The 14,419-nt window shown below is 37.3% G+C and overlaps 1 protein-coding gene across 4 annotated transcripts in view; it reads right to left on the reverse strand.

The window, feature by feature from the left end:
- Window positions 1–473: 473 nt before the first annotated feature.
- The window catches only part of LOC104602711 (receptor-like serine/threonine-protein kinase ALE2), a 28,796-nt gene continuing 14,850 nt past the window's right edge, over window positions 474–14,419 (reverse strand). For all 4 annotated transcript variants that reach the window (XM_010266487.3, XM_010266490.3, XM_010266488.3 and 1 more), the window contains 4 exons: window positions 3,119–3,382; window positions 1,922–2,311; window positions 1,596–1,836; window positions 474–1,446 (listed from right to left, as the gene is read on the reverse strand). In XM_010266487.3, coding sequence (XP_010264789.1) covers window positions 729–1,446; window positions 1,596–1,836; window positions 1,922–2,311; window positions 3,119–3,382 — 1,613 coding nt within the window. In that variant the 3' untranslated portion in view covers window positions 474–728. The remainder of the gene's footprint in view (window positions 1,447–1,595; window positions 1,837–1,921; window positions 2,312–3,118; window positions 3,383–14,419) is intronic.

Consider the following 14,419-nt stretch of genomic DNA (forward strand, 5'->3'; position numbering starts at 1 on the left):
TTATCCTACCTTTATTGAAGGTGACTTGCCATTTCTTGTCTCAAACAGTTGATCCCAGCTCCTTGGAAGATAAGACACATCATCAATAACTGCATCAAGCTAAAGGACGAGTTTCAAAGAGGTTGATGTACAAGCATATCTATCGGGAGGCAAACCAGGCAGCTGATTGGCTGACGCATGAAGCTCTATCTACTCTTTCAGAGTCCGTTAATCTTAGTTTAGCTTCTCTTCCCTCCCCTCTTTTTTCTATTTGTGTTGCTGATGTTTGGGGACGTGCCACCCCCTGTCTTGTGTAGCCCCTTTTGGTTATATCAAAAAAGAAAAAAAAAATAAAAAATAAAAAAAACACTCCATTGCACCTTCTCAAGTAAATGTAAATCAGCTCTAATGAGGAACTCAAAGCCCAAGCGTCCCATTGGGTAACACATAAAACTCAGCAACAGCAAGCAAATAGAATCAACTACTCTCAATACTGAACACAAGAAAATAAACTAAAGAAGCAAAATATAATACAAGAGTTCCAAATTACATTTCCAGCAAATAAGAAATTAATCAAGATTTTCAAAATTAGAAGCCGTGCTCCACCCTCTCCACATCGCATCAATGACCAAATATCGCCATGAATGGATAAAATTGACAGCAACAACAACCACAATAAACCATTTAAGCACAGCTGGAAACACGTGCTCCTTTGAACTGTACATTTCAAATTAGCTTACAAAGAAGACTCAAATCCAGTACCCATCACCCCACACACGCCTTGGAATGAAGCCCCCATGTTCGCTCATACTTCCCCTTAATTTGTAGAAGGCAGGTTTGCTGCGAACTGTTCGTAGAGGACCTGATCTATTCCCATGCCTGATTGGTAATGATCCTCCTCCTTCCCCGATAAAGCTCGATGCTGAATGCAGTCTATGATTATCCATGTCATCAAGTGGACCTGAACTGTACTCCATTGTTATGAAAGAAGAGGCACACCCGTAAGTCAAGTGGGGAGAGAGCCCACCTGCATCCCAGCAACTGCCATCTGAAGGGTCGAGATCATACTTGAAGTCACAATCTGGACCAGATGATTCTCTCTGACTATAGCAATCCCCGCAGGTCTCATCCATATCATTATAAATGAGCTTCAGAGCTTGCACAACTTCGCCCATGAATGGCCTCTGAGCCACCTCTGGATGAACACACATGGAAGCAATGGCTGCCACCTTTGCCATGTTGTCAAAGTCATAGCTTCCAACCAAGGTAGGATCCACTAATTGCTCCAGACCTTCTCTAATAGCAAGTAGTGGTCGTGCCCATGTCACGAGGTTCTCTTGTCCCGGAGGTTGAGACATGTCTACAGGCTTCCTTCCAGACAAAAGCTCCAGTAGTACAACCCCGTAGCTGTAGACATCACTCTTGACAAGTAAATGCCCAGTCATTGCATATTCAGGGGCGACATACCTGCAAATGCACAGAGGGAGGCTTTCTTATTATGGGGGAAGGATAAATTAGTAGAAGATGCATCATAGCAAATCGTTAAAATGCACCACAACAGGAAAGAATACAACATCCAAAAAAAACAGGCAGTGGACACAAAAGTAGGCCCTTACCCAAAAGTTCCCATGACCCGAGTTGAAATATGATGACTTCCTTCAGTTGCCTCTCGTGCCAGACCAAAATCCGATACCTTAGGTGTGAAGTCATCTTCCAATAGAACATTACTAGCCTTAAAGTCACGGTGAATGACACGAGGATTAGAGTCCTCATGAAGATATGCCAGTCCTCTAGCAGCACCAAGGGCAATCTTCATTCGAGCATCCCAGTCAAGAGGTCCCTTTCTCCTGTCAACACCTGAAAGAATTCATACATGGCAATTCATTTACAAGATCACACAACAGATTGGATGCATCAACAGAAGGTAGTGATGAAAATGTACCATGCAAGTGGGACTCAACACTTCCATTATGAATAAGTTCATATACCAAGCAGCGTATGTGTTCTTCAATGCATATGCCAATAAGTTTGACAAGATTACGGTGATGCAACCGACTTAGCATCCCAACTTCTGCAATAAACTCACGGTCTCCATTCTGATCATCCCTAGTGAGCAACTTAACTGCAACTTCAGTTCCGTCTTCCATGATCCCATGATAAACTCGTCCAAATCCTCCTTCACCCAAAATCTTCTTAGAACTAAACTTCTCAGTTGCCTTCTCAAGCTCAGCAAGAGTAAATGTTTTGGCGGAGAGAACACAAGGATCAATGGTGGAAACAAGGGACACCGATGCTGAGCTGGCCATACTGCTCGACAAAATGGATCTCATGCCTGCATTATAGATGCTAACTCAGTCATGCTAATCTGGTTTGTAGTCAAAATGGCCATATTTATTCTGTTAATTCAGTTAGGTTCGGTTACTTCAGTTTTCAGTTAATTTGGTTTTACAAAATTTCAGTTTCGGTTTTGGTTTTCATGTAAGAAAATTCAGTTAATTAAAAAAAACCGAATTAAGTCACCGAACTTCATTATTTATATAACATACATACATATATATTAGGGAAAATTCCCGATTAGTACCCTATACTTTGGCTCTGGTGTCATTTTGGTCCCGAACTTTAAGATACAACAATTCAGTATCCAAACTTTCAAAACATGACAATCCAGTACCTGCCATTAATCAGCAGTTAACCTGCCGTTAAGTGACATTAGAAAAGGACACAAATGCCCTTTGAGTGTCATTTAATTTTCTTTATCAACCATCTAAACGTTGACAAAAAATTAACAGTCCCAAATCCTTGCTTCATCCACTCAATAAAGTTGGGGTTACGTTTGAGTGGGCATTCTGGTGACCCCAACTTTCTTGAATAGAAGAGGCAAGGATTTAGGACTATTAATTTTTTTGTCAATGTTTGGATAGTTGATAAAGAAAATTAGATGACACTCAAAGGGCATTTGTGTCTTTTTTAAATGTCACTTAACATCTGATTAACAGCTAGTTAACGGTAGGTACTGGATTGTCACATTTTGAAAGCTCGGGTACTGAAATGTCGCATTTTAAAGCCAGCAAATCATACATTTCCCTGCAGCATAAACTCCACAATTATCAAAAGGCTTAAATAAACTTTGCAATCTTACCAGATCTTTTAGTGATAGACAACGCAGTTGTACAACCGGCATCAGTTGGCGGTCTGAATTTCTTGTATTTTAAGAGGATAAGCATCACTAGAATGCATATCAAGAAGAGAACAAATGCAGATAAAGCAATGATAGCAACAATTCTACCATTCATCCTCTGGTTCTTGTTAAGAAAATTAGCCACAATAGGGTATTCATGACTCCCAATGCTTCCACTAGGACCACTCCCCATGTAACCCCCAAATTGCCGCGATGAGGGAAGTCCTGTTAAAGAAATCTCAGATGCTCAAACAGCATGAACACAGAACAGGAAATAACAAGAACTCAAGGTTCAAAGTATCAGTATCACAATGAGTTACGCAAAGCCAATTTTAAGAGAATACCCAAACGTGCTTGGGAAATGGTGGACAAAGAAAGAGACACGTTGATACACCAGAGAAACCTAAATAAAATCTTATGAATACATCAACCATACTAATTCTAAGATAAATAGATATATATTAAGTATGAAAGGTTGAAAACATAACAAACCAAAAAGGTATGATAACATAATAACACAAAACTTTATGGTTTATATGAAGCAATAGCAAAAAGGACACTGGATATATAGATGTTACATGATAACTTCACAAATAACCACTATAAATTTTAAATAATACATTATAGTTTACATGTGAATCAACTGCTACAAATTAATATGCATAAATAATACATTACACACCACAAACAATGAATCACTTATAATTAACTTGCATAAATAATAAATCATGCATCATTTATGCACATGAACAATAAGCTCATTGGTCATTACAAATATACATAAATAGTAAATAAGACATTACAATTATCAAATGAGAACACACAAGCCAAGTTAAATCTAAGGAATATGATGAGCTCTATCATAAATTAGGCACTACAAAGGGAGAAAAAGGAATTTACAAAGTAGCAAAGATGAGAGAAAGAAAAGGTAGAGGCTTAAAAGGTATTAGGTGCATTAAAGAGGAAGATCAAAGATTTTAGGTAAAAGATGAGGAAATCAAGGAAATATGGAACATTTTAAAAAATTATTAAATGAACATGTAGAGGGTGTTAATGGAGGAGAAATTAGTAATCTATACTACTATAAGAAAAGGGAATAGCTCTCCAAGGCTTCTGAACTTTTTTTGAATTTGGTCCCTCTCTGTTATGAGGGAAAATACTGTAATTTGAATACTACTTTTCACCTCATTCTATTCCATCTCATTAATACCTATATTTAAGGTATTAACTCCCATTATCTATCACTGAACCCTATATTTAAGGTATCTTTGTTTCCCTTCCCATCATTAAATTTCACTAATTAACATTTAATGCAAAAGATACAAAAAAGTACAGAAATTTTGAACAAAAAACACTTAGGCACATTTCTAATATTATGTATTCATCATATCAAAACAAATATGAAAAATAAAAACTATATTTAGTAATTATGGAAATGGAATACAAAATTTAAAAATAACCCAAAGGCAAAACGTTTTTTCCATCCAGGTGGCGGGTCAATAGTCAACAAATTAGGTCAAATGGCTCAATCGATGATGTCATATTTAAATAACAAAACTTTAAAAATGCATAGAAATACAATAAGTTGTAAATATATAAACATTTTGTAGAAAAATATGGGTATATCTCTAATATTATATATTTATCATCTTACAAAATAAATAACAAATAAAACTATTTATGTTAATGATAAAAATAGAATACAAAAATTAAGGGAAGAAAGAGAATTAACTCTAACCCATGACCCCACTAACTAGGTCAAATGGTTCAGTAATTCAATTAGCTGGATTATCATGCTGTTGACCAAGTCAATGGTTTTTACAGGCAAGCAATTTGGTGGTAAATGGACCCAAAATCATGGTAGGGTGAAAACACTAATAAAAACCAATGTTTTAAAAATCAGTTGAAAACCTTGTAAGCAGGGGAATTCAGATTTTGGACCAGTCTTGCAGCTTATGTGGGTGCAGTGCTGAATCTACTGATCATCTGTGTTTACACTGCCCGTTCTCGGCTCAGTTCTGGAACCACCTCCTCAAGTCCTTGAAGGTTTGTTGGGTGATGCCGAGGTCAGTAAAAGAGCTGTTATGCTGCTGGCATATTGTGGGCTGGAGCAAGAAAAAGAAGACTTTATGGAAAATGATTCCAAGTGCTGTAACGTGGTGTATCTGGACCGAGAGGAATAGAAGGGTGTTCAGCAACAAGTTTCTAAGTCTGGAGGACCTAACCCAGAAGTTAGTGGGCAAACTGATTTCTTGTTGTCTGTGGCGGCAGATTTTAGAAACTGTAATGTATCAGATGTACTTTCTTCCTTGTCTTGATGGCTTGTGTAATCGCTGTTTAGATCAGTCAGCCTGTTTAGGGACTGATCTCAGCCTCCAGTGTGTCTTTCATTCTCAATAAATATTACTTTACCTTTTCCAAAAAAAAAAAAAAAAAAAAAAATCAGTTGGAATTGCATTTCCCTCGGCCAAACAAGTTAAGTTGTGATGTCACAAATTAAATAATAAAATAGAAAATAGAAAATTTTATAAATTTTATAAAGCATTTGGGCATTTTTTAATATTATATATTCATCAAATTAAACAAAATATATGAAAATGAGAATTTTTGCTGATAATGATGAAAAATGGCTAAAATGCAGAAAAAAAAGTTAAAAAAAAAAAGAAAATTAATGTTTTACCCATGGCCCATTGACCTGATCAAATAGCTCAGCAGTTTAACCAATAAGACCATCTGATCATTGACTAAGGCAATGATTTTTTGCAATAAAGTGGCTTCAATTAAAACATATTCAAAAATTTGTCCCAATACAAGTCAGTCGATACTATCCAATTCAATTGCAAGTTGAAAACATTGATATAAACTACAAGAAGATTTGAAGCTAGGTCTTTAGGTTGAAAGGATATAAACTCACCAATGCACCATGCTTCAATTACTTATTTTTGTTACATGGGTTTTATAAGAACACATAAAATAACAACAACAACAATAATAATAATATACAGTGCATTGTACACTATCTGCAGTGTATAATGTTTTCAATAACCTTTTTTATTATACATTTTAGTAAACCCCTAGTTTAACTAATAAAATCAGTGACCCTTATTATTACACATCATCATCATTTGAAATTGCCAAATACAATGCACGTGCACATTTACTAGTACTAATAATGTTAAAAATAACATTTACCTTCATAAAATTAGAACTATTAAAGTTAAAGAAACAATAAATAAGATGATAAAGAGAAAAGTGTCAAGACTCGGTGGTATTCCAATATAAGTGTAGAAAGGTATGAGATAGATAAGATTATTGTAGCTAACTAAGCTATTTAATTAGATAATGAAACAAAAGAAGATGTTGAATGAGTGGAGAAAGAGCCGATATTTAAGAACAAATGAGATATATAAAGTTGTAATAACTATTAAGGGATTAAACTCAAGAGCCACACTATGAAACAAGTATAATAGAGAACCAATTTGGATTTATGCCAAGGAGATCAACCATGGAAGTTATCTTTCTTTTGAGACAACTGATAGAAATGCTTAGAGAGAAGAGGAGAACACTAGGCTTCAAAGTGTGGTGGAGTGGCTCTCACCAACGGTTGTGGGTGCTGTCTTGGTAACCCAGGGGACTCTGGAGAAGGGGGGCTGTTAGGGACCACCATGGTAATTGTTGGAAAACGTGGGGTTACTGGTTCAGATCTGAAAATAGAATTGTATATATTCCTAGGATTGTGGAAGGATTGATTTAGAAAGTTTTGTCTTTCTATTTTTGTACTTTCTATTTTCTCTTCTTTCTATTTTTTCTTCTTCCTATTTTCTTTTCTTTCTATTTATTGCAGCAACTTACTGTATAAATATGCCCATTGGCAATAGAATGAAACATATCAGTATTCTACCATTACAAAACATGGTATCAGAGCTCTAGGTTTGTCAACCTTGAGATTTTTTCGGCCTTCATTGCCAGTTTTTTGTGTTTTTCTCTTCTGGCCTTCAGTGTTGATCTGTAACCAGAAGTGTTCCTTTATTCTCCTTTCCTGCTGGCCTTATTTTTCCTCCATTAACAATGTCCGACATGACTGCAACAAGTGTTCCCGTCCAAACTGATGAAGGAGCAACAAATTCTCATCCTCACACTGGTGATTTGCAGAATATTCAGGCAACATATAGACTGAATGGCCAGAATTACTTGAAGTGGTCACAACTAGTGCGTACCTATTTTGAAGGGAAAAGGAAAAATTAGTCACCTCCTTGGAACAGGACCAAGGTTGGGCGAGCCAAATTTTAATGCTTGGGATGAAGAGGACTCCATGATTATGTCATGGTTGTGGAGTTCAATGACACCCAAGATCAGTGATACTTGTATGTTTCTTCCCTCTGCAAAGGCTATTTAGGATGTTGTCCGACAAACCTACTCCAAAGCCCATGACGCTGCTCGTGTCTATGAGGTCAAAGTGAAGACTGTGGCGGCCAAACAAGGGAGCAGGAGTGTTACAGAGTATGCAAATCTGCTGCAAAATTTATGGCATGAGCTTGATCATTATCGGGTTCTTGAGACAAAGTGCGCAGATGATGCTGTGATCTTGAAGAATTTTATTGAAAGAGATAGGGTGTATGATTTTTTGGTCGGACTGAATTCTGAATTTGATCAGGTCCAAATACAAATTCTTGGCAAAGAAGAAGTGCCTCCATTGAATGAAGTCATAGCCCTTGTCAGAGCTGAGGAAAGCCGCCGTGGAATCATGCTTAAGCCTAAAGATCCCGAAGGCTTAGCCATGCTGGCAAGGGGAGGAAGTTACAGTGGTTCAAAGGGTGAGAACAATCACAACTTGGCTCGTGACACAACCACCCGTGACTCTAACGATAACAACTGGTGCACCTATTGCAAGAAGCCCAGACACACGAAAGATCGGTGCTGGAAACTTCATGGGAAACCTCCCACATCCAGCAAGGAATGGGGAAATCGAGGAGTTTCAAAAGGAGTTCAACAGGCCCATAATGTCTCCACAACCCCGCAGCAAGAACACTCAAGTCAGGGACCATTTAATGATGAAGAAATTGAAAGGCTAAGGTGCTTCCTGAAATCCTTGAAACCAGGAAGTGGTTCTACCTCTCTTGCTCTCTCAAGTCAGTCTTTATCTCTAGGATTACATGCCTCGGCTAGTGTTTTTCCATGGATTCTTGATTCTGGAGCTACTGACCACATAACACCCTCTTCACTACATTTTCTCACCTATACACCCTGTCCTAGTAATAGAAAACTTTTTGTTGCTGATGGTTCTTTCACCACGGTGACAGAGATTGGAAATATTCAAATTACTCCATCCCTATTACTTAAAAATGTGCTTCATGTTCCTAAGTTATCCACTAGCCTTATCTCTATACATAAACTCACCCAGGATGTGAACTGCAATGTTGTGTTCTTCCCTTCTTACTGTGAATTTCAAGACCAGGTTTCGGGGAACAAGATTGGACTTGCTAAGGAAAGAGATGGACTCTACTACCTTGAAGCAACCAACAAATCATCTCACACTGTTATGCATGTCACACACGAGTCATTCTTATCGACCTCCAATAAAGATTTAATTTGGCGTCATCATTTCCGTTTTGGTCATCCTTCATTTCCTATTTTAAAAACAATGTTTCCTTCCTTGTTTAAAGGAATTGATGTTGAAACATTTCATTGAGATGTTTGTGAACTTGCTAAGCACAAAAGGGTTTCTTTCCCAATCAGCAATAAAAGATCTTCAACTCCTTTTTATTTAATTCATTTGGATATATGGGGCCCTTCTCAAATTCCCAACATTACTGGTTCCAGATGGTTCGTCACCTTTATTGATGATTGCACTAGGGTCACATGGATTTTTCTTCTTAAGTCTAAATCTGATGTGGGTACGATTCTTCCCAACTTTCATAACATGGTCCAAACTCAGTTTGGTGTGAGAAATAAAAGGTTTCGATCTGATAATGCTACAGATTACTTTAATCAGAATTTGTCCCCATTTTTTCAGAAAGAAGGCATTGTGCATGAATCCTCCTGTGTTAACACTCCCCAACAGAATGGGGTAGCTGAGAGAAAAAATGGCCATCTTTTGCAAACCACCCGAGCCTTTCTCTTTCAAAATCAGGTGTCAAAACAATATTGGGGGGAAGTTGTCATTACTGTTGCCTACACCATAAATAGACTACCATCTAAAGTTCTTGACAACCGAAGCCCAATACAAGTCCTTTCTCAATTTTACCCTGATATTCGAGCCTCAAATAATCTCACACCAAGAATTTTTGGCTACACTGCCTTTGTTCATGTCCATAATAAGGGAAAATTAAACCCACGAGCAATCAGGTGTGTCTTCTTGGGATATTCCCTAACTCAGAAAGGTTATAAATGTTATCATCCAGCCACCAGAAAATTCTACACCTCCATCAATGTCACATTTGAGGAAGGAAAATCTTTTTTCACTCAACCTTATCTTCAGGGGGAGCCCTCATTAATGGAAGATAAGGCCTCGGATCTACTCTCCCTAGATGTTTTACCCTCCTCACAAACATTCAATCGTAAAGAATCACATCCCTCTGAGTCACATTCCTCTGAGCCCCACATTCTCGAGTCACAACAAGAGTCAAACAACCCGACCATTGAACCAAATCCGGACATTGTTAACCCCACGAATGATGTGCATGATAATGTGAGATATATGCAGGTTTACTCTAGGAGGAAAAATCCAGATCCTCAACCTGTGCAAGTCTAAGATTCAACTCCTAATCCTAGAACTGAGGGATGCTTAGATCCTGAACCTACACCTTCACAGTCTGAGTATGAGTATGACCTACCTATTGCACTGAGAAAAGGAACCAGAGAATGTACCAAACGCCCATTGTACCCTTTAGCCAAATATGTATCATTCCAAAGATTCTCTAAATCCCATAAAAGTTTTCTAGCCAGCCTTAACACCATTCCAATTCCTAATACTCTAGTCGAGGCACTTTCTAATAAGGAGTGGAGAAAAGCTATGAGAGTGGAAATGGAGGCACTAGAAAAGAACAACACATGAGAAGTTGTGGATCTATCAAGAAACAAGAAGACTGTAGGTTGTAAATGGGTGTTCACAATTAAGTGCAAATCTGATGGGTTGTTAGAAAGGTACAAAGCACGATTGGTAGCCAAGGGAAATACACAGACTTATGGGGTAGATTATCAGGAAACTTTTGCCCCAGTAGCTAAAATGAATACAGTAAGGGTGCTGCTGTCTTTGGCTGCTAACTATAATTGGGATTTGCAACAGTTTGATGTAAAGAATGCATTTCTCCATGGTGATCTAGAAGAGGAGATATACATGGACATTCCACCGGGTTTTGGAGAATGCATTAAGGGGAACAAAGTTTGTAGGTTGAAAAAAGCACTATACGGCCTCAAACAATCTCCGAGAGCATGGTTTGGAAGGTTTACAAAGGTGATGCTTAGTACAGGTTACAAGCAAAGTCAAGGTGACCACACATTGTTTATCAAACACATAGTCTCAGGGGGAGTTATTGCACTATTAGTCTATGTGGACGATATAATCGTTACTGGGAATGATAAAAAGGAGAAGAAAGCATTGAAAAACTGCATTTCCAGAGAATTTGAGATAAAAGACTTGGGGAGACTAAAGTATTTTCTCGGAATTGAAGTTGCACATTCTAAACAAGGCATCTTTATCTCTCAACAAAAGTATGTTGTTGATCTTTTGAGAGAAACAAGAAATATGGCATGTAAACCAGCTTCCATGCCTATAGATCCCAATCATAAACTTGGAGAAGCCAGCGAGAATGCAAGTGTAGACAAGGAGATGTTCCAAAGACTGGTTGGAAAACTCATTTATCTTGCACATACACAGCTAGATATTGCATACGCTGTAAGTGTAATAAGTCAGTTTATGCATAATCCTAAAGAAGTTCATCTGCAGGCTGCTCATTGAATTCTGCACTATTTGAAAGCCAATCCAGGGAAAGGAATTTTATTCAGAAGAAATGGGATACTGACTCTTGAAGCATATACAGATGCGGATTATGCAAGATCTCCAGTAGATAGACGGTCCACTTCTGGTTACTGTACCTTCTTGGGAGCAAACTTAATAACTTGGAGGAGTAAGAAGCAAAATGTAGTGGCTCAGTCAAGTGCATAGGCAGAATTCAGGGCTATGGCACAAGGAGTGTGTGAATTACTCTGGTTGAAGATAATTTTAGAAGAGCTGAAAATTCCATGAGAAGAGCCTATGAAACTATATTGTGACAACAAGTCAGCCATCAATACTGCTCACAATCCTGTTCAACATGACAGGACGAAGCACATCGAAATTGACCGACATTTTATAAAAAGAAACTGGACAGCAAGTTGATTTGCACTCCCTATGTGTCTACAAAAGGACAACTGGCCGATGTACTTACTAAAGGGCTCAATAGTACAAACTTTCGGAGAATTATAGCCAAGCTGGGAATGGAGGATCTCTATTCACCAGCTTGAGGGGGTGTGTTGGAAAACGTGGGGTTACTGGTTCAGATCTGAAAATAGAATTGTATATATTCCTAGGATTGTGGAAGGATTGATTTAGAAAGTTTTTTCTTTCTATTTTTGTAGTTTCTATTTTCTCTTCTTTCTATTTTTTCTTCTTTCTATTTATTGCAGCAGCTTACTCTATAAATATGCCCATTGGCAATAGAATGAAACATATCAGTATTTTACCATTACAAAACAGTAATATAATCCTTAACTATTCAGGTCAATCTACTTTCCAAAACTCCTTGAGGGCAGAAGTGGTGGCCCTAATCCAAGGATTAAAACTAATGGTATTGCAAGGCTTAAGGAATGTGGAAATGGAGGGTGATTACCAAACAGCTATATGCTAGTTGAAGACCCAAGATCAGATTCCATGGAAATTCAGGCCTATGGTGAGAATGGCTCAATCCCTAGGTGCCAATTTGAACATCTCATTCAAATGGGTTCCAAGGAGAACCAATATGTTAGTAGATTCTTTGAAAAGAATAGCAGTTGGGAGAGATAGTCTTGAATGGGATTGCCTGGGGCTAGGCTCTAACTTGTAACAGATCTTTTTCTTTTCCTATTTCTTGTTGTGTGTTAGGCTTCTGTTGATGGAAGCAGGTGTACATGTTTTCCAACTACCAATTTGTGTGAGCAGCTTGGTGTTTTCTCCTGTTTAATGAATTTTTTTCTTTTTGATAAATTGTTCAATGAAATATTTTCTGTTACTTATCAAAAGAAGGAGGAGGAGGAAAATAACAAGAGGAGAGATCTTCATATGGTTTTATTGATCTAGAGAAAACATATGATAGAGTCCTGGTGGATCTTGGAAAAAAGGGGTTCCAAATAGGGGAGGGGGTAGTGTGTGTGTTCAGATTTTACAGTTACAATGGGTCTTCTGCAAGGTTCAACTCTTAGACTGTGTTTGGTTTGAAGGGAAAAGTAGGGAAAGGAAGAGAAAGGTAGGAAAACCTTTATAAACCTTGTATAGGTTTGTCTACCTTTCCCTTCCTTTCCCTACTTCCTTCAAACCAAACATAGCATTAGTGGTTATTAATTTGCCCTGGTCATAGATGAATTGACCAAACATATTCAGGAAGAGGTCCCATTATGCATGTTGACTAATGACATTGCCTTAATTGATAAAACTACTGAAGGATTAAATTCAAAATTTAAGTTTATGGACAAATACCTTAGAAACAAGAGGCTTTAAAATAAGTAGGACTAAAGCAGAATATGTAAATTTAATAATAATCAGAGTGCAAATCAGTGTTACTTAGGATTAGAGACCAAGAGATAACTCAATGTGGGTCTTTTCCATAACTTGGTTCAATAGTTCATAACAAGTGAGGGATTGAAGAGGACATCACCCATATAATTAGAGTAGGATAAGCAAAACGGAGGGGTGCATCTGGATTCTTATGTGATGAGTGAATACCACTTAAATTAAAAGGAAAGTTCTATGAAACAGTTGTAAGGCCAGCTATGTTGTATGGTGCAGAGTGTTGGGTAGTTAAGAAACATGTCCAAAAAAATGAGTGGCAGAAAATGTGTTTGCTGAAACAGATGAGTGGAAAAACTAGAAAGTATAGGGTTAGAAATGAAGCCACTCAAATGAACCTAGGAGTAGCTCAAATATGTGATTAAATGAGAGAAAATAGACTAAAATAGTTTGGTTGCATGTATAGAAGAAGACCTTTGCAGAACCTATTAAAACAAATGATCTACAAATTGAAGGGCAAGAAGGGGTAGGGGGTAGACCAAAAAGGACATAGGTTGTAGTACTAAAAAATGATTCAAGTGCTAATAATTTAAAAATTGATATGGCATTAAACAGAATGGAATGACGTAACAGGATTCATGTACCTGACCCCATATAGTTAAGATCGGTGTTTAAAAAATCGGACCAGACCGGGCGGTTGAACCGGTTGAACCATGACCCGGGACACTAACCGGTTCGGTCACACCCCAATAACCGGATTTGCTTAAAACCCGCTGAAAACCGGCTGACCGGCCGGTTTAACTGGAAAACAGGTCAACAGGTCCCAGTTTCATGAAACCTCCCGGGTCCATACATAAGTGAAATTTTAAAATGTTGTTAACAAGATTTGAACCCAAGACCTTTTATTTTCACAGATTACTTAACTACCACTAATCCACCTCTTTACTTATGCTAATAAATGACTATTTATTGTACATATTACATTATTATGCACGTATTTTAAAAAAAAATGTAGGTTAAAAGGCTTGGACCCTAGTCATTTGTTTTAAAAATTAAGAAGCTATATGCATATGCCACGTCATCCCCCTAATGGGATGGTTTTAAATTGTATATACAGTCTCAGTTTCTTAATAAAATTCATTGTTATATAGCAAAAAAATAATAAAAGTATAAAACCACAAATTCTTAACCCAAAAACTATATTAACTTCATAGGAATGGTGGGCAATCCAAATAATACAAAAATATACAAAGTGCAGGCTAATTAATTACGGAATAATCAATTTACATTTATATTTATTTTTGTTACTGAAAATTATGGAAAAAGAAAATTCTATCTTAATCCAGAAATCATATTACATCCACGAATATTAAACAATCAATAGATCTATACAGTACAAAAACAAACTAATAACAGCTCACAACCATTTATAGAAGTATTTGTCTACTGAAAATTAAGAAAAGCAATTTTAATTTGAAATTGTATTAGATATAATGGGAGCACATTTATATCACACAAAAATA

This window comes from Nelumbo nucifera, chromosome 1 (genome assembly GCF_055504915.1).
Source record: "Nelumbo nucifera cultivar China Antique chromosome 1, China Antique-T2T, whole genome shotgun sequence".
NCBI lineage: Eukaryota > Viridiplantae > Streptophyta > Magnoliopsida > Proteales > Nelumbonaceae > Nelumbo > Nelumbo nucifera.